This window comes from Protopterus annectens, chromosome 10.part0, assembly GCF_019279795.1.
Source record: "Protopterus annectens isolate FY-2018-M chromosome 10.part0, PAN1.0, whole genome shotgun sequence".
Taxonomy (NCBI): Eukaryota; Metazoa; Chordata; order Ceratodontiformes; family Protopteridae; genus Protopterus; species Protopterus annectens.
Genome location: NC_056744.1, coordinates 634,813,840 through 634,835,683, shown reverse-complemented (window position 1 = coordinate 634,835,683; position 21,844 = coordinate 634,813,840). Strand labels below are relative to the sequence as shown.

Here is a 21,844-nt window from a genome sequence, read left to right as displayed (position 1 = left end):
CTTAATGACTAGTCTTACAAATTAATAAAGGCTTGCTGGCTGTGTTCCTTTTCTGTCATTTCATGGAGTTAGGTATACTGTTTATATGATTATTAGTTTCTCAATGGCTTTCCTATTACAAAAGTACTATAACACAAGAAATCTTGACCAGGTATACTGGTTGTGAATTAGATATCACTGTTGAAAAAATCCATGTAACTATGTTTTCAGACTAATTTTGGAAGTAAGATGGCACTGAGTCAGACACAAATGGCACTTTGGCATTTTAACACACTCATGTAAGCTATATCTGCCAGAATTCACTCTATCTACAACTATATCCTAGGCATGATGCAGAAGCATTTTACATTAATGCAAACTCACAAATCCCTTAAATGGGCATCTTATACCATTGTAAGACAGGCAGCAACTGTAGTGATGTAAGCCAGAGTACCATTTTTTATTTTTTTTTGTTTGTTTTACATATTTAGACTTTGTTCATGCTGTTAGACATCCTTAACAATAAAATATATATTGTGTGGTACTCTCCAGCATCCAGTATTACCCAGCATGCTGGCCCGCCATCATTCAAATTCTGTGGCCTTTCTAAACAGAGCCTCTACAGAGATGGTATGTCTTCACTGTTATGCCATTTTAACAAAGTAGGCTCTGTGTTAGCTTTCTTATGGTATGGGAAATACAAAGTATCTGAGCAATATGATTTACATATTTTGCTGCCATATATTTTGAATATAAAGAATATTTAGAATTCAGAAAATATTTTAAGTTGGGGATACTTCACCTAACAAAAGCAAGATAATTCAAACAAATCAAGCAATGCAGCCACCAAAACTGTGAGTGAGAAAAGTTATACTTCATGCACCCCCCACTCTCGTATCTATGTATGCTATCTCCACGGTTACAAAACTACAGGGAAAGGACAAAAATGCTAAAAAAGGGAAAAAATGTCAGCTTATACCACTCTGATCACACAGAGTAGATGAGACCTTTTAAAACAATATAGAACTTATCTCTTTTGGAAGTTAAAATTGAGGACACTTCTTCAAGTTACTTTTCATTTGATGAAGAGCTTTCCATCAAGGCTCCAGACTGTATCTTTAAAATCAGCCTCAAGTGTTAATGGCAATCCTCACTAGTACTATTGCATTTTGTTATTATCTATTTTTCCAGTTCTTAAACATAATGCACATAGAAAAACTGTGAACAAAACCTGTAGTCATGCCACAATATGATCATCAGACTTTCAGACTGTTCTACAAATATAACCTTTTACATTGCCAGTTATTTAAAATGTATATCCCTGTATCACACAATTCAGATTGTTCAGATGTTTATCTGAGGTATGGGTGCTGTAACTACAATCGGATGTATGGCTATAAACAAAATTTAAATCTGTGTTTGTGAAATCTAGCATGATTGAACAAGTCTGTAAAAAGGATTTTTTTTCTCATAAATATTTACTATATGCAATATGTTTTCTGAATGTATCTATGTTGGAGCTTTTCTCCCCGGGCCTTCGCTGAAAATGGACATGTATCCAGTCGGGCTATCCCGGTCAACAAATGTAAAATAAAAATAAATAAATTGCATGACAGCACAGAGGATTAAGGCTCTGAGGTGTTAAAAAGCTACTTCTTACAGCCCAATGTACAGGGTTTGATTCCTTTCACCGCCATTTTCCTATTTTATATGATTCTGAACAAGTCACATAATCAGACAGAGTTCCCAGATCAAACCTGAAAAGAGACATTTGTGTCCAGAGTACTTATCGGTTTAACAAATGAATAAAACAAAGAAATCAGATAGGCTGCAGCTTTGGTAGTTTTAAATGTGTGTAAATACTTTCAAAAACTCTGGCAGACCCCTTGAACAGTTCATTGAAAGTGAAGAATGTACAGTTCATTTAAAAAATGTTTGACTTAATGTCACATCATAGCAGTGAAAGCCTAAACAGGCTAAATGACCATTACCCATCCAGTATGCCCAAAATCTTCTCACCACCATTGCAATGCTCTGTACATATCACCCAGTTATATAAATTAAACTGCTATTCACACCAGAAATGGATTGAGACAAGCCAATAATTCATATCATACTTTACGTTTCTCTACAAGCCGCTGATAATCTCTTTTTCTGGTTCACTGTCTATCGAAAATTAAATAACGAAAACAGTGAGAAGTAAAACTTAAAAAAACCAAAAACATGCCCATTGCACTAATCGATGTTGCAGGCAAGCCACCCTCGCTGCCTGAAATTATATATATCAACTCCATGGTCATACCACAGTGAAGAAAAGGGAAAACAATCAAAAAAGTACACCGCCAGCTTGCACAATAAAATAAATGACAGCGAAACTCACTGCAACATTAAATTCTTGCACTTAATCAGCCCAACTGCAACTGCAGTGATCACCTAAAATTATACTCTTTAATTACTCGTTAAATGATCACATTTTATATTAAATTAAACTATGAATGATTTAAACAGAAAGCATCACAAACATATTTTATATTAAACTATGAAATGATTTAAGCAGAAAGTATCACACACATATTTCATGTTAAAATAAACTACGAATGATTAAAAGAGAAAGTATCACAAATTTCAAATTAAATTAAATTATGAATGATTTTAAAAGAAATTATTACATATTAGTGAAGATCCATCAACTACTGTACAACAGAACCTTTTGTATCAATGCCAACAAGAAATACTTGGCTCTGAGGATTGTCCTTCACACAAACTATCAGCAACTATTAATGTGCCCAATAGCACTTTTGCCAAAATGTTCATCTCCAGTTTTTCCAAAGTTCCATAGTTATTCAGTTACTTCTGCAGACAGTTCTTTTTGACCATAAAAAACACTGTTTCCTTTTGTTTAAGTTACATTTAGGAATTCTATTAGTAAGTCCCATTGGTCCTGCACTGAAACCTGGTTCGAAATATTATTTCATATATTCATCCTTTGATGATTAAATAACCAAAAGATGGCATGAAGAAAGGTGTAGGATACAGATAGGTGGTCATCCTATAATCCCCATGTGTGAAAATATCTATGCTCGTGCCTTCAGAAAATGCCATATGAGTAATTCTATGTATATTACAATTTGAATTAAATTAGGTAATACAACTGTATACTCAGCTATTGCATTTGAGTGCACATCTGCAGAAGGTTACACATACTTTAGATAGAACTATTTTATGTTTGTAACATTATCCAGATAAATGATTACAATTTTTAATTTTTGTATCAAAATTTCAAAAATTGAATATGCACTTTATAAAATGAATATATCCTGAAAATGCTTTGTAGATTCAAATATTTGCAAACAGTTCTATAGGATATAGGATGCTAATATGTCATCCTCTTGCCACATGTGACGTAGTTTTCTGTCTTCATTTCTTTACTTCGAGGCTTTCAGCAAGTTGCTTAAGCCTAGTACTATGTCCAACTGACCTTGTAAAATGGCAGTATCTAGTGGATCTTGCCTGGTTAACAGGTAAAGGAAAGAATAAATAAAGCCACAAAAACAGTCACCAGCCCACACAGGTTCCTGAGTTCTAAATAAATTCAAAAGCAAACAATGATAAAGACACAAAAGAACTCAGATCCGACCAAGTTTTCCAGTTTCAGTTGAAGTTTTAATCTTAAAACATAAACTCTTTCGCAGGAAGACCTGCTTCATCAGATGCTAATAAATATAACTAAAATGTGCTTCTATTTATACAACCTCTAACCAATACAAGTAGCCACATGATACAAATTAATTGATAACAACTAACATCATAGGGTGTAACTTGAACTCACTGACCTACTAAGTGAAGTAAATGCACACAAACATAGACTGCTGATTGTAAAAAGCACTTATAAAAACTGTATAAAACACATATAAAAACATATATATATGTATATATATATATATATATATATATATATATATATATATATATATATATATATATACAAACACACACACACACACACACACACACACATATATATATATATATATATATATATATATATGTGTGTGTATATGTATATATGCCGAATCACAGTGGTACGAATGCTCATATGAGCAACTCGTAACCACGAAAGTGAAAACGGAGATAGTCTGTTTTTCGAACATTAATGTCGAATGGAAAAAAAAAAGTGCACCCCCCCACACCACCCCTACTTTAATATACTAACTCCGAGATCGCATTACAGTGGGGAAAGGGACCATTTTCCAAACCCCACTATAGGGCAATCTGCCCCACAATGTCGAATGTGCAATGAGCAAATATGATTGTGCATTCTCTCATTGCACATTCAAACCTTTTTTCGTTTGGCGTTTGCAAGCTTTGCAAACAGCCTTTTGGACAATTGCTGTTCGCCCGAGTGTGAATCGGCTATGTCCACTTCTCAATTTCAAAATACCACAATCTTGAGTTTCAGAATATCGAGTGCAGAATCTTGAGATCTTGGAATCTGGAAATTATGACCCCCCCCCCAAAAAAAAAGCAGTCAACACATCACAAAACATGTTTTTGCAGGGGTTAAGCCCCCTTGTACCCCCACACCCCCCGCTACTTAAATATACCAACTTCGTGATCGCACTACAGAGAGGAAAAGGGAAATCTCCCATTCCACGCTGTATGCCAATCTCCTTTCAGGATTTTGAAGTTTTAAAACTTCGATCATATGGTCTTAGATCATTTGAATTTCAAAGTTTTAAGCTTTGAAATTCTGTAGGGGATCCATATATATATATATATATATATATATATATATATATATATATATATACATATATACATATATATATATATATATATATATATATATATATATATATATATATATATACATATATATATATATATATATATATATACATATATATATATATATATATATCAAACAATCTTTTTAATGCAACCTTGAGATATAACACTTGTACATCTATAAAAGTGTATATATAAAAATATGTACATAATATATATAAGTAAGCACACTTCACTGGTGAGACAGCTAAGAAAGAAAAATACTATCTAAACAAGGGTCTGGATTTTAGCTTAGGTTTAAGTGGCACATATTCATTTAAACCATGCCCTGAGTCTCCCCTAAGTCTAATAATCCATCTGGCCTCCAACTGCTCCTTCATATTACGTATACCCCCGATATTCTCAAAAATTCTACCTATGGCCATAAACTTAAAGGTGTGTTCAGAGTTAGTACTGATAACATGCTTGGCTAAAGTGCTGGTTTTATTTCTCCTACTGACATAATAAGTGTGTTCTTGAATCCTTTCTTTGAAAGGTCTGTCTGTTTTGCATATATAGGATTTTTTGACATTTAAGGCAATATGCTAAATAAACTATATTTTGGCTATCACATGTGGCTTGCACCTGAAAATGAAACACTCTATTTTTATCTAGATGTTCAAAGCTAGTTGTGTTATCCATATATTTAAAATGTTGCATTTACCACATAGGTATTTTCTAACTGCTCGATTTGAATGAAAAGTACTCCTCAGTTAGCATAGCTGCTTTTTGAGGGATTTTATTTTCCTAAATAAAAACTTAGGCTCAGCATATATCAGTTCACAAATATCCCTGTCTGTGGTAAGAACACCCCAATCCCTCCTCACTATATCCATATAGGAATAAACATTGTATGAATAGTATAATGATACCTTTAGTTTCATGCTAGATGTCTTTCTGGAGGCCTGTTTACCTCTATAATTGATTTTAGAAAAATAAGGCCTGGCTACCATTACCCTTAATCCTGCTACCTCATTAACATTAATTAGGACATCTGCCTCATTATCTTTTTCCTTCTTCTTTTATTATTTTCTTTGTTTAAACAATGACATTCTATTTAGATTATGTAGTGGGTAAAGGGTGGGGAGGGCAGGGAGAGAACAGTAATGAAAATATCATTAATAGAATAATAACATATTTATTTCTTGTAAAAGTTTATAAGTTCTTCAAATGCTATTTCTAATTATACTTTCTTGATTATACTGCTTATGCTTGTTTGTAAATAATCTGTCATGCTTTAACTAATAATAATCAGAACTAAATAAGAGTAAATAATATGTTTTATTTTTAACTCTATTAATATAAACAGTAAGTAACATTCCATTGTATATACTTCTTACAGCTTTCTCTTACATTTTTTATTTGTCGCTCACTCCCTTTATATTTCTACTCTCTTTTCTTTTCTTTATTAATATATAGAAATGCTTTTGACTGTGTGGGCACAGTGAATAATAAGTTGTATGAAAATTGAGTTGGAGAAGAATGATGAGTTTTATTACTTGTTGGTAATTTTGAGTTTAATTTCACTTGCATAGAGGCTGTGATGATCTGTGGAATACATTGTGGAGGTTCTGTCATGTTTAGATGCATTTACACTGCTAAATGAATGTTTGTCACTAGTTTTAATAAGTTTCCGCCAAAATGTTAAGAGAGACAATCTGGGATGTGGGCTGTCTTATGCACAATGTCCTTGAGTTACCTCAGAATCTTCAAATCACAGAATTCTCACAGAGAAACTGAAAGCAGTTAGTATAAACATTGACAAGGTTATCACACTGACACACCACAGATTCAGGAAAAATACTCTGTTAAGTAAAATATGTCAGTTATAATGAGTTTAAATGATGTAGTTTCTTGTAGTAAGTAAATGTCTTATTTTAGAAGGTATAAAAAATGAAACATTTATTTAAATGTTTTTGAAAATCTACTTAACAGCAGCATAATAATCTGTGTTAAAAATTTGTGTTCCAAACATATACTTTACTATAACTCATTTAATTCATCTGATTGACAAACATAAATAATCTTATAACTCTATTCTGGAAGAAATGTCATGTGATATATTTTAAAGCAGTAGGTTAGCATGATTGTAAAATCTGGTTACCAATATGTGTTTGCTGTGCATTATTTTGTATAAAGCAGACAGATTTATTCTAGGGACAGCAAGTAGGACAGTGCTCTACAAAGGCACAACTCAGTGAGATCAGATATATAGATATATATATATATATATATATATATATATATATATATATATATATGTATGTGTGTGTGTGTGTGTGTGTGTGTGTGTGTGTGTGTATATGTATGTGTGTGTGTGTGTGAGTGTGATGGCTTTTTCTGAGAATCTGCATAACTATCTAATATGATTTATAATAATTTCTATGAATACAATATTTTACTCTATTGACAAAATGAATGTTTGCCACAAGTTTTAATAAGTTTCCCACCAAAATGTTAAGGGAGACAATCTGGGATGTGGGCTGTCTCATGCATAGTGTCCATGAGTTTCCTCAGAAGCTTCACTCACAGAATTTTCACAGAGAAACTGAAAGCAGTTAGTATAAACATTGACAAGGTTATCACACTGACACACCACAGATTCAGGAAAAATACTCTATTCATAAAATATGTCAGTTATGATGAGTTTAGATGATGTAGTTTCTTGTAGCAAGTAAATATCTTATTTTAGAAGGCATAGAAAATGAAACATTTATTTAAATGTTTTTGAAAATCTACTTAACAGTAGCATAATAATCTGTGTTAAAAACTTGTGTCCCAAACATATACTTTACTATAACTCATTTAATTCATCTGATTGACAAGCATAAATAATCTTATAACTCTATTCTGGAAGAAATGTCATGTGATATATTTTAAAGCAGTAGGTTAGCATGATTGTAAAATCTGGTTACTAATATGTGTTTGCTGTGCATTATTTTGTATAAAGCAGACAGATTTATTCTAGGGACAGCAAGTAGGATTGTGCTCTACAAAGACACAACTCAGTGAGATCATATATATATATATATATATATATATATATATATGTGTGTATGTGTGTGTGTGTGTGTGTGTGTGTGTGTGTGTGTGTGTGTATGTATGTATATATGTGTATGTGTATATGTATGTATGTGTGTGTGTGTGTGTGTGTGTGTGTGTGTGTGTGTGTGTGTGTATGTGTGTGTGTATATGTATGTGTGTGTGTCTGTGTTTATGTGTGTGATGGCTTTTTTTTTTTTTTTTAGGTAATAACGCAGGTGTTTCTGAGAATCTGCATAACTATGCAATATGATTTATAATAATTTTTATGAATACAATATTTTACTCTATTGACAATAATGAGTTTAAGTAAATGCTCATATACAAACAATTCAAGATTTTTTTGGAAGCATCTTAATGCATGTAATGTCTGAATCATATTAGCCAAAGTTTTTGATTTAAATGAATGTTAGAACATAATTTTCTCTCCTCTTGATTTCTAACATTAAGATTATTTGAATGCTATTAGAATACAAGTGTTATATATTACATAGATCTATATAATAGTATGAACAGTTTTAAAAAAAAAAAAAAAAAAAAAAAAGTTTATTTTAGTTTATATGATGCTGTTTTACCAAATGTGTAGTTTTGTCTTGATAGATAATTGAATTGAAAACTGTTAACCTCAGTTAAATATAACTAGTATTAAATTGATAAGGTGGTAGCTGAGGTACTGCTGCTTAGGGTAGGGGGTTAATTTGAGTAGTAAATACTGCTCTAAGTTGGAGTTTTCAACTCCAGGCGGGATGCAAGGTTTAATCCTTACATTATTTTCACTTGTTCATTGTTATATGTATATAGTTTTGACATCCACAATATATTTTGTACACTCATTGTCACTACAAACAAAATTGAATCCTATACAAAATCCCATGAGAGATTTAATAAATACAGCTATATTTAAAGGTACACCTAAAAGAGGAGATGTAACATTATTTATCTGGTTATTTGTTATTTCGATCATAAGATTCTTGAGTTTTAAAAAAGCCAAATGCCATCTTTAAAAGGAATTTCTTTAAACATTAATGGATTGAATAATCCGTGTAAAAGGGCAAGTCTAATAAGATACATTAATCTACACAAGGCCAATCCAGTCTTCCTGCAAGAAACCCATCTCTTGAAAAAAGATATTGATAAACTAGCCACTAATAAGTATACAGTATTGGTTAGTTCAGAGCACACGCAGAAAAAAAGAGGAGTGGCTATTTTATGGAATAAAAGTATGCCCATTCCTAAAACCATTAAGTCTTATCAGGATGACAAAGGAATGTTTTGTATGGTTACAATACAAATTAATGGGAAGACTTACACTTTAATTAATGTATATTGGATACCTGGAATTGGTATTAATACAGTGAAACATCATATTGATAAGATCATATCATTCTCTATAGGGGATATTATTTTAGCTGGTGATTTTAATTGTATACTACATGAAAGTGATACTACCACTATAAAGAAAGAAGAATTACATCTAATGCAAAACATTTAAATGATTTTGCTAATTCTTATCATTTGAATGATATTAATAATCAGATAGAGTCAAAATCATTACCATACACCTTTTTTCTAACAGATACAAAACTTATTCAAAAATAGATAGGGTCTTTATTTCTAACCAGATGGTAACAGATTTAATTAATTCCAAAATCATTTCATGTCCTATATCTGATCATAACTCAATTGTTTTTGAATTCATGATAAAAATACTCATAATGTTCAGATCAAAAGGATACCAGCATACTTAACTCAGCTAAAAGACTATAAAGAATATATACTTTCAGAAGTACAACATTTTCTAGACATAAATAATACTCCTGAAGTCTCCATTGTCTATGTTTGGGATGCCTTAAAATCATATCTATATGGACAAAGTATCAGATGGTATAATAACAAAAGGAAATCTTGGGATAAGGAATTGTTAGATATTCAAAGTAAACTGGACTCTTATAAGCATAATAATAAAGAAATATTATGGACAAGAAAGTTATTGAAGAAATAAACAAACTAAATGAGAAATACAAAGAAATTTTAACTCATAAAGTTAAAATAACTTTAGAAATACAAGTTTTGTCTTATTCAATAAGCCCCAAATACTTACATAGACTTAAAATAAAACAAAAGATTGAATAAACAAAACCATATCAAAGAAATCTTTTCTCTAACGAAAAAGAAGAATGTTTCTAGTATACCAGAAATACTGGACTTAATTTAGAAATCACTTTCACAAGATTAACCATAACAACATTAACATGGAACCTAAAGATAAAATAAAGGAGTTTATAACCACAAACATGAATAAAAGCTTAATAAACAACAGATTAAACTATTGGACAAGAGTATTTCATATACAGAAGTTATTACACAAATAAATAAGCTTAAATCAAACAAAGCACTGGGTAATGATGGTATTATACCAGAGATATATAAAACCCTTTCTAAAACTACATATTCATTAATACATAAGGTTTTTATTCTGGCCCAAACTGAGTTAATAACCCGCCATCTTGGCAATATACATTTATTTCACCAATTTTAAAACCTAATAAAGATCCAACTAGATGTTCTTCATATCGACCCATCTCATTACTTAATGTTGATTATAAAATGTTTATGAGTATTTTTGCTGATAGATTGAAGACAATAATCCCCGGCATTATAGACATAGATCAGACGGGCTTCATTGTAAATAGAAATACTTTTGATAATATAAGAAGAACTTTAACATTAATTGATTTTGCAAATAGGAAAAAGAAAGATTTAACACTTATTAGTCTTGATATAGGTTCAGCATTTGATTCAGTAAGTTGGGACTATCTGTTTACCTTACTGAAATGCACAAATTTCTCTGATGCATTTGTAAATTTAATTGAGCATTTATACAAAGGAACTCTGGCTTATATTAAGGTAGGAACATATGTTTCACAAAAATACCCATTCTTAAAGGTACAAAGCAAGGATGTCCACTTTCTCCACTATTATTCACTTTAGTAATGGAGCCTTGGGCTAATTTGATTAGAAACAGTACTGACATAGAGGGTTTTGAAATAGAAGAAAATACAACATCAAAATTCAACTTTTTGCAGATGATGTTCTAATTACATCAGCAGGATCTAATTCTTCTATGCAGTCTTTATTTGATAAAATGATGAATTTTAAAAGTATTTCTGGTTTAATATTCAATGAAGAAAAACTAAAATACTACCTATATATACACGAAAAATACTCTCATTAGTGATTTTACTAAATATGTACCCAACTCAGGTCAGATAACTTATTTAGGTATAATACTATCTAAAGATATTAAATCTATTATATATAATAACTATAATACCTGTTTTCTTAATATACAAAATCTTTTAATACCTGGAATAATATGTTTTTACTATGGAGGAGAGACTTACAATTATTAAAATGATAATATTCCCCAAGATTTTATACTTAATACAATCAATAATACTTTCACCTACAAAAATAACTATCAAGAAACTGAATACACTAATGTTAAATTTCTTATGGGCACCTAATAGACCTAGGATTGCATTAAAGAAACATACTAATAGCTGGTCTCAAGGGGTATTTCTTTTCCAGACTTTAATTTATATATTATCTCTTCTATTATAAAAGTTATTACTTTATTAATAGATTGGTCATATGTCGCAAAATGGAAAGATTATTGGGAGCTAATTAGTATGCACTTCATGAAAATCTCCTTAACACATAAAAATATGATTATAAATAACTCCATGTTGTGGTTGCTAAAGGAATTTTGTACTTCACCTATTACACCTAAACATATGGTCTGTTACCCATTAAATATTATTATTAGTTATCGTAACTTTATATTCATGCACCCTAAGTATAGGGAATGGAATTTTATTGTATTCCTATAATTTATACTCAGGGTATGCTTATGTCATCTACTTCTGAAGGAGCTCATTTAGCTATAGATAATAATCTAAAGTACTGGTATCAGCTGATATCTGATAATAAAGTTAAAAATCTAGATTTCTTAAAACAAGAATTTGATCTAAGAGAAACTTGCTGGTTAGAGGTTCAGATCTTTAGACAACATCTCATTGATAGAATAGATCTAATGTCTATAACAGTTAAAGAATCTATTCCAAAACTGATTGATTACTTGATAATAAATTTACAGCATAAAGTTTCTGATAAAGGTAAACTTTCATATATACATAAAATTATCAGACAAGAAAATTTTACAATGTAGATTCATACTGGAATTATTTCACCTCTATTAATGGGGACCCACCAACTCAACAAGATAAACAATATATATTGGAATCTGCTTATAGAACTACATCTTCCATTGTCTGGAGACTTTATACATGGAAATTTTTACATAGATCTTTTTATACACCTTTGATGATGAATAAAATTAATAATAAAGATAATCTATGTAAGAGATGTAATGTAGAAATTAATGCTGACTGGGCTCGTATGTTTTATGACTGTATGAAGTTGAAAGAATACTGGAAGTCAATTAATGAATTTTGCAGGCTCTTTTTACAGATAATTTCATTATTTCTAAGTCTCTTATATTATTCAACACACCTGTACCTCAATGTGTTAAAAAGATTAAGCTTCCCTTGTTATGGTCTATCCTAGCAGTGGCTAGGAAAATAATAACTAGAAATTGGATTTCAGATACACCTCCTTCGTTCAATGAATTTAAAAATGTTATGAATATAATGTGTCATATGGAAATAAGCACAATTAGAATGAGAACAACTAGAAAAACATCACATTTTATTGTATGGGATAATTTACAAAATTTGTTAAAAAAATTCTAATTTCAATAGCACAGTATTTTAGTTTAATTAATTGATCTGATTGTAGTGGATGTCTTTGTAAATACTTTAGTTGTTTTGTTGAATATTATAATAATACCTATTTTTAATTATTTGTATAAAATTGTTATATTTCTCTTATATGTTAAAACAATAAACTTGTTTTGAAAAAAAAAAAAGAAAGTGCTATATGAGTAATTCTATGTATATTACAATTTGAATTAAATTAGGTAATACAACTGTATACTCAGCTATTGCATTTGAGTGCACATCTGCAGAAGGTTACACATACTTTAGATAGAAGTATTTTATGTTTGTAACATTATCCAGATAAATGATTACAATTTTTAATTTTTTGTATCAAAATTTCAAAAATTGAATATGCACTTTATAAAATGAATATATCCTGAAAATGCTTTGTAGATTCAAATAGTTGCAAACAGTTCTATAGGATATAGGATGCTAATATGTCATCCTCTTGCCACATGTGATGTAGTTTTCTGTCTTCATTTCTTTACTTGGAGGCTTTCAGCAAGTTGCTTAAGCCTAGTACTATGTCCAACTGACCTTGTAAAATGGCAGTATCTAGTGGATCTTGCCTGGTTAACAGGTAAAGGAAAGAATAAATAAAGCCACAAAAACAGTCACCAGCCCACACAGGTTCCTGAGTTCTAAATAAATCCAAAAGCAAACAATGATAAAGACACAAAAGAACTCAGGTCCGACCAAGTTTTCCAGTTTCAGTTGAAGTTTTAATCTTAAAACATAAACTCTTTCGCAGGAAGACCTGCTTCATCAGATGTTAATAAATATAACTAAAATGTGCTTCTATTTATACAACCTCTAACCAATACAAGTAGCTACATGATACAAATTAATTGATAACAACTAACATCATAGGGTGTAACTTGAACTCACTGACCTACTAAGTGAAGTAAATGCACACAAACATAGACTGCTGATTGTAAAAAGCACTTATAAAAACTGTATAAAACACATATAAAAACATATATATATATATATATATATATATATATATATATATATATATATATATAAACACACACACACACACACACACACACACACACACACACACACATATATATATATGTGTGTATATGCCGAATCACAGTGGTACGAATGCTCATATGAGTGACTCGTAACCACGAAAGTGAAAACAGAGATAGTCTATTTTTCGAACATTAATGTCGAACGGAAAAAAAAAAAAGTGTAAAGCAGGGGGGAAACCCCCCTGCACCCCCCCCCCACACCGCTCCTACTTTAATATACTAACTCTGAGATCGCATTACAGTGGGGAAAGGGACCATTTTCCAAACCCCACTATAGGGCAATCTGCCCCACAATGTCGAATGTGCAATGAGCGAATGTCATTGTGCATTCTCTCATTGCACATTCGAACCTTTTTTCGTTCGGCGTTTGCAAACTTTGCAAACAGCCTTTCGGACAATTGCTGTTTGCCTGTGTGTGAATCGTCTAGGTCCACTTCTCAATTTCAGAATATCGAGTGCAGAATCTTGAAATCTTGGAATCTGGAAATTATGACCCCTCCCCCCAAAAAAAAGCAGTCAACACATCACAAAACATGTTTTTGCAGGGGTCAACCCCCCTTGCACCCCCACACCCCCGCTACTTAAATATACCAACTCCGTGATCGCACTACAGAGAGGAAAAAGGAAATCTCCCATTCCACGCTGTATGCCAATCTCCTTTCAGGATTTTGAAGTTTTAAAACTTCGATCATATCGTCTTAGATCATTTGAATTTCAAAGTTTTAAGCTTTGAAATTCTGTAGGGGACCCATATATATATATATATATATATATATATATATATATATATATATAATATATGTATCTATATATATATTTATATCAAACAATCTTTTTAATGCAACCTTGAAATATAACACTTGTACATCTATAAAAGTGTATATATAAAAATATATAAAGAATATATATAAATAAGCACACTTCATTTATGAGACAGTTAAGAAAGAAAAATACTATCTAAACAAGGGTCTGGATTTTAGCTTAGGTTTAAGTGGCACATATTCATTTAAACCATGTCCTGAGTCTCCCCTAAGTCTAATAATCCATCTGGCCTCTAACTGCTCATTCATATTACGTATACCCCCCGATATTCTCAAAAATTCTACCTATGGCCATAAACTTAAAGGTGTGTTCAGAGTTAGTACTGATAACATGCTTGGCTAAAGTGCTGGTTTTATTTCTCCTACTGATATAATAAATGTGTTCTCGAATCCTTTCTTTGAAAGGTCTGTCTGTTTTGCATATATAGGATTTTTTGACATTTAAGGCAATATGCTAAATAAACTATATTTTGGCTATCACATGTGGCTTGCACCTGAAAATGAAACACTCTATTTTGATCTAGATGTTCAAAGCTAGTTGTGTTATCAATATATTTGCAATAGTTGCATTTACCACATGGGTATTTTCTAACTGCTCGATTTGAATGAAAAGTACTCCTAGGTTAGCATAGCTGCCTTTTGAGGGACTTCAGTTTCCTAAATAAAAACTTAGGCTCAGCATCTATCAGTTCACAAATATCCCTGCCTATGGTAAGAACACCCCAATCCCTCCTCACTATATCCATATAGGAAGAAACATTGTATGAATAGTATAAAGATACCTTTAGTTTCATGCTAGATGTCTTTCTGGAGGCCTGTTCACCTCTGTAATTGCATTTAGAAAAATAAGGCCTGGCTACCATTACCCTTAATCCTGCTACCTCATTAACATTAATTAGGACATCTGCCTCATTATATCCTCTGTCTGTCAGTTCTTGGCTCAATACCTTGACCTGCTGTTGAAAATCTTCTTCATGTACATTAAGTCTTAAGGCTCAGAACACCTGATTACAGATCACATTCCTAAAAATGTATGAAGGGTGCATGCTGTCATGGGAAAGCAAGTGGTTGACATGACAGGGTTTCCTATAGAGCTTAGTATATTTACTACCAGTGCTATCAACTTCTACACACACACATACACACACACACACATCCAAAAAATTAATACTTGATTTGGAGCATGTAGAGCTGAATCTCAAAAAAGTGGTACTTGTATTGATGTAACTTTCAAAATCTTTAAAGTGTTCTTCAGTGCCTCCCCATAGGACAAACAGGTCATCCAGGAATCTCCTGTAAAGAAGTACATGCTTACATAAAGGTCCTTGTAAAACATGTTCAATTCCCATACAACCATGACAGCATTGGCGTAGCTGTTGGCACAGGATGTGCCCATGGCTATGCCATTATGCTGCCAATAAATATTACTATCAAATAGGAATACATTATTTTTCAACACACCCCTTAAAAGAGCACCTATCTTGGTCAGCTCATCTTCACTAGTGTTACTGAACCTTCTTAAAAAGCATTCAATTCTCTCCTCACCCTGATTATTGGATATCACTGTAAAACGTGATGTAACGTCCAGTGCTACCAATATCAAATGCTTTTCACTATTGTTATAATTTTCCAGAAAAGCATGCAGATTGCTTAAAAATGTTCAGTGTCCTTCAACACATGGTTAATCTTATCTAACATGGGTCTAAAATACTTTTCCAAATAAATCAAGATAGATTCAGTACACCAGTTTCGGCCAGAGACAATGGGATGTAAGGGTGGATTTATACTATCTTTATGTAATTTAGAGAGTCCCTGTATAACAGGTATGGTAGGATGCATTATTAAAAAATAACCAAAAAGATTCTTATCTATTAAATTTCTATTCAACAATGCAGAATATCACTAACATTCTTTATCATGAATTTAACACAACCATAATGAATCTTTGTGTAAAATGCATCATCTACCAGCATAGTTAGCATTGCCTGTTTATACCACTCATTGTCAAGCACTGCTATAGGGCCTCCCTTGTCTGCTGGTCTCATCACTATTTCAGAATTGCTCTGCAAATTTTTCAGTGCTAGATGTTCACCTTTAGTTAAGTTAAAACATTTTTCTTTCTATTAGTTCTAGCATTAGAAACTCCAGATAAATTTAATTTATAGATATCATCCAAGCATAATTTTTCAACAGCATTAATTAAAGAATTATTAATTGGTATGAAAGTACTAGGTTTTCTAAAGATATAATGTTTATCAGAATTACTACTGTCAGCATTTTTATACATATGTTTAAGCATTAAATTTGTGGTAAAGAGCTTGATGTTTAAAATGACATCAGTAAAGTCAGAGTACCTGGTACGAATAAAAGATAAGCCCTTATGAAAAAGTCCTAACTCATCTTCTGTAAGGGTATGTGTAGAAAGGTTCCAAACTAAGCTTTTTTACAGTTGTTAATGCCTTCTTGCTGCTCATGGGGCTTGTTAAACTTCCCTCTAACTTCCTCTTCTATCTGTGATCTTGTGGGCATTCATGCTGCTGAGATGTTTTCAATTCCCTCACAGGTAAAGGGAATAACAGTCTGTGCTGGACAAAAGGAAAAGAAGAATCCGCTCCATGAATTGAAGCAGTGTTAGAAACACTGTCTGTGGCAGAAGAATTGTGCACCTGGGGTGTCACTTGAATAGTTTTCCTTCTGGCTCCAAGATCTCTGGTAAATTCCTCTGCACTGGCCCCAGTAGCTGATGTCATCCCACCACTCACTGGAGGAGCCTTCAATTCATTCGTGGAGGCAGAAATTGGGGCAGGAATAGTGGCAGCTACCGTTGCATTCAAACTGGAAGCCACCCTCTTGCTTTTATTATATCTTGGCCAGGTAAACACATTGCCAGATTGAAAGTCCTGGAGATCCCTAGATATTTTCTTCATTTTGTGCTTAATAAGTTTCCTTTCATACACAGACAAAGAGTCCAGACAGAACATCAATTATATATTTGTCTAGTAGCTCTTCACCATACTGGTTCAAAAGCTCATCATGCTGTCGTTTGATAGTCACTAACAGCACTTTAATTTCTTTCTCTGCTGAGGCTATTAAAAGTTTTAATGCCATTAAGATTAATTTTCTGCCATTCAGTAAGGAATTCTCATTCACAGTCTATGTATGAGTAAAGGAAAGATACTGTTTTTAAAGCAGTTTATTTTCTGTTCAGAGCAGCCATGAGCACAGGCATACTAAACTGCTCAGAGTACAAACTCCTAAAAGTACTCAGAGTATTCCAAGAGTATAAACATCTGTTTGTATACAGCCTAGCTGAGACAACAGTAATCTGCCATATATTTGGGATACTGCCATATAATTTTGTTAGGTACAGGCAAAACTGTTAGCTGAATGACAGCTGGTTGTGTTGCTTTAAAAAAATGCAGCAAATAAAGCATAGCATAAGGAATCTTAGTTGTTTAAAGTATATGTACAAGTTTATGCAACTCATTAAAAATCTACCATGCCTGCAAAATATTTGGCAGAGAAAAAGTCTGAAATATTTGGTAGTGTATTAACTGCAATGATTCAACATACCTAATTAGTTTTTTCTTATCCAACAGGCTATGATGTTACTCCTGAAACACAGTGTGTATCTGCAGACATGACATGTGGACCTGAAGACAATCTCTTTTTCCAAAATGGAAGTTTTGATCGATGTCTAAGTCACATTTCCTCCATTTATGCAGAGACCTAAAATAAATTGGACTTACTGATTCTACTCTTTGCAAAGTTTTATTACTGACTTATATACCAATGTATAAAAGAAGGTAATTGTTTGCTGATAGGTACCAGAAGAAGTTATATTAGTTCATCTTCCTGTATGAGGTGGGTGCTTATTTACTGTAAATTGCACTTCGGCCTCACATGTATTACTTTAAGTATTCATCTGTCACTTTATGTTCTGAAGTACAGTGTATGCGTTTCCTGTGGCACCTTAAAATTCTTATGCTCAAAGTGGTTAAGAAGTAGATAAGCAGCTTGTTCATTGTTTCGTTTCCCATCACTTCCAGGATTGTCTAAAGACCCTGTAAATGTAAATTATATTATGAACGTGTAAAGAATATGCTTTTTTTTTCTTTTTTTTTAAGGATTTTTATTTGTAGAGCCATTAGATGTTACAAATACTTTAAGTATTAATGGAAAATACTTTAAGTACGGAAAAAAGTACTCTGAAATTATGAGTTTTTATCAAAAACCTAATGTATATAGATGTACAGTTTTTTGTTACAAGGTTTCATATGGTCTGATTATATATTTCAGTTTTACAAGAAAATAGTAAAAACTAACAGTAAAAACGTGGAAAGAAAATATGTTGTCCTTTTGTTTCCTTGAGTCCTTATAGTTGCTCAGAACGTTTCCAGGTACTATCGATAAAACCAAATGCTCTAAAGCACATGGCAGGGCAAAAGGCTGTGGCTACCAGTGCAAATATTTTAAAGTGATTTTAATATAGTATATTTTCCCTTCTCATTCCCCTTCGGGATTTTACATTACTATTATTAAAATGTAAACTTTCGTTTTGGTGACTGTTGTGTTTTAGTTATTTTTTATACAAGTGTTTTAAATTATCTTTCATGTGTGAAAGTAACATACACACCCTCTTTGAAAATGAGTATAATGTATTTCTTAACTACAGCAGAACATTTTTCCCTGGTGATGGGAACAATGCTATAAAAGCAAGAATCATCTGGGGGCTGGAGTTTTTTCCTTTTGTCACGGTGAATTCTGCTGATACTTGGACATTTGCTTTCATAATTGCATTATTTCCTAAAGCCATTCTCTGTTCTGCTTTATGTTAAGGCAGAGAGCACTGCTTTAATTTTATTCACGTCTTATATACATTATTGTACTGATGCATAAATATATATAATTGGACATTTTATGGAGCTGATATGTCTTACTAGTAAACAAATCTGGTAAACTATCACAGCAATGGTGGGTAAAAGAGTAAAGCTCACATTAATGAACAATGCTACAGCTTTTGTAGCCACTGTTAGGAAAAATAGACGCACAAATAACAGCTCATGTTGTTCTCTTGCAAACAAGTCACCATAATATTGTCATGCATGCATATATGTTAGAAAGGAAGCTAAAGCAAACTTTGATAAATTAGATTCAAACAGATGAAAACATACTTCTCATTTCTGAAAAAATCCATCCCTGTGTTTTTCAGAAGGCAAGCATCTATAAATAAATACTGTAGCCTGTGAGTTCAAAGAAGAAAGCTACCCTTTCTCTATTGTCCAACTCATAAAAAGACATAGAGATTTCATGTAGCAATCTAACACAAATTTGTTTAAAGGATAACACTGCTGTCTGTTTCAACATTGAAAGTTTAATGTCTCCTCTACAGGTGGTCAAGGTAAAATTCCAGTAACCTGAAGATGATGTCAAAGAACACAATGTCGATTGCTGTTTTCCATAAGGAATCATTGCCTAGTGTGATTTATGTGTGTGTCTGCAATGATTCCCTTCTTTTGGAAGATTTCCCCCATCTTCAGTTTGTGCAACTGTGGAACTGATATTTACTATTTTGGGGGGTATGGGGATGTTGCCCCCACATTGGGTGGTGCACATGAGCTTGGACTCCTGCAAAAATGCTTAAAGTTAATTTTTCACCCTGCTGTGTTTCAGCCATTATTTTTTGGAATTTCTTAAGATCAGCATTGTGCAGATTAATGATTCATAGTACAGACAAAGTTTAATACTATTAGCAGGTGGTTTGTATCCAGCACTGGGTAAACGTGCTACTCCTTTCATTGTCACTTACAATAGTCACTCCACCAGCTGTAACAATTAAGGCACACTCTTTCCTGGAAGAACTAACCGCTCATTTATTTTTGTTTCCCTCTGTGTGCTCTACTTCCATCCCATCTTCAGGCTTTGTTTGGTTAGTTTTACATGGAATAAATGTTATCTGGAAAAACTGGAATTGTAAAATGACTATGGAAAAGCAACCAGATTGACACTGATATCAGATGTATATCAGCGACTTGAATCAAGTCTTCACATATTTGATAAGGACATCTTTAAGGTTTCTGAGGCAGGCAGGCCTATCCAAAGAACAACGTAGTTTTTACTTTGGAGTGAGTGGCAATAAGGATAATTCTTCCTTTTAGTGTTAGGATTAAACTTGTTTATTTCATTTAACACATATTTCCTGATAGTTTATAAAGTGAAGTAAACTAGTTCATTTATGTACTGTCATACTCTAACCAATAACTGAGCGGTCTCATTGTTGCACTCAAAGGAGGAGGTAATTGGAAAGTTGAAGCCTTTGTACATTTTCATGTATCAAGCAGTTTATAATGTCATGTTATCCTTCCATTCTCTAAGCTGTCATTGCTGTAATAGAAAGATTTTTGACCATTTTCTCCTTCATATACCTTGATGTAATGGTATTTTGGCAGGTTTTTCTCTGTAGTAGACATTATTTGAAAAAGGAACTGAAGAAGTGACTTTAAGCCATCACTGCATACAAATACTAAAGACTTGAATTACTTTGTTTCTGCTTGTACTAAATAGTTGTTTCCTGTCTGGAGCCACAATAACTATGCATTTGGGTGATCAGCAAAGAGTATAGCTCATTCCTATGGAAGGATCTTGCCTTATTACAAAGATTCATCTGTAGTCCCGGATATATCTTTGTCCATAGGAAGCTGCTAGGGTTACAGGCCAGAAGACCCTAGCTCACTTTTCTCAGTTGCCTCCAAGCACTGTCTGGTTAAGTTACTTGCTCAAATTCCCACTGCAGGCAAATGAGAACTGAGAAAATCATTAAACCATCAAATCCTATACCACAAGAACTACACCTCATAGCCATAAGAATCTGCACCGTTATCCTCCACTTGTACATTAAAATACAATTCAATACAGTATAATACAATACAATACAATACAATACAGTGCAATACAATATGACACAATGCAATACAGTGCAATACAATACAATAAAGTACAGTACAATAACATACAATACAATACGATGCAATACAGTACAATACAATTCAATACAATACAGTACAATACAATACAATTCAATACCATACAATACAATAGAATACAGTATAATACAATGCAGTAGGATACAATAGACTATAATACAATACCATACAATAAAGTACAATACAGTACAATAAAATACAATACCATGCAATACAAAAGAATACAGTGCAATATAAGACAATATGATACAATACAATGCAATACAGTACAATACAATACAATACAGTACAACACAATACAATAGGTT

General features: G+C 32.4%; 1 protein-coding gene across 2 annotated transcripts in view; it reads left to right on the top strand.

The window, feature by feature from the left end:
- GLIS1 (GLIS family zinc finger 1) overlaps positions 1–19,055 on the top strand; it is a 1,802,806-nt gene extending 1,783,751 nt beyond the window's left edge. For both annotated transcript variants that reach the window (XM_044085458.1, XM_044085459.1), the window contains one exon: positions 18,153–19,055. In XM_044085458.1, coding sequence (XP_043941393.1) covers positions 18,153–18,286 — 134 coding nt within the window. In that variant the 3' untranslated portion in view covers positions 18,287–19,055. The remainder of the gene's footprint in view (positions 1–18,152) is intronic.
- The last annotated feature ends 2,789 nt before the right edge of the window (positions 19,056–21,844 follow it).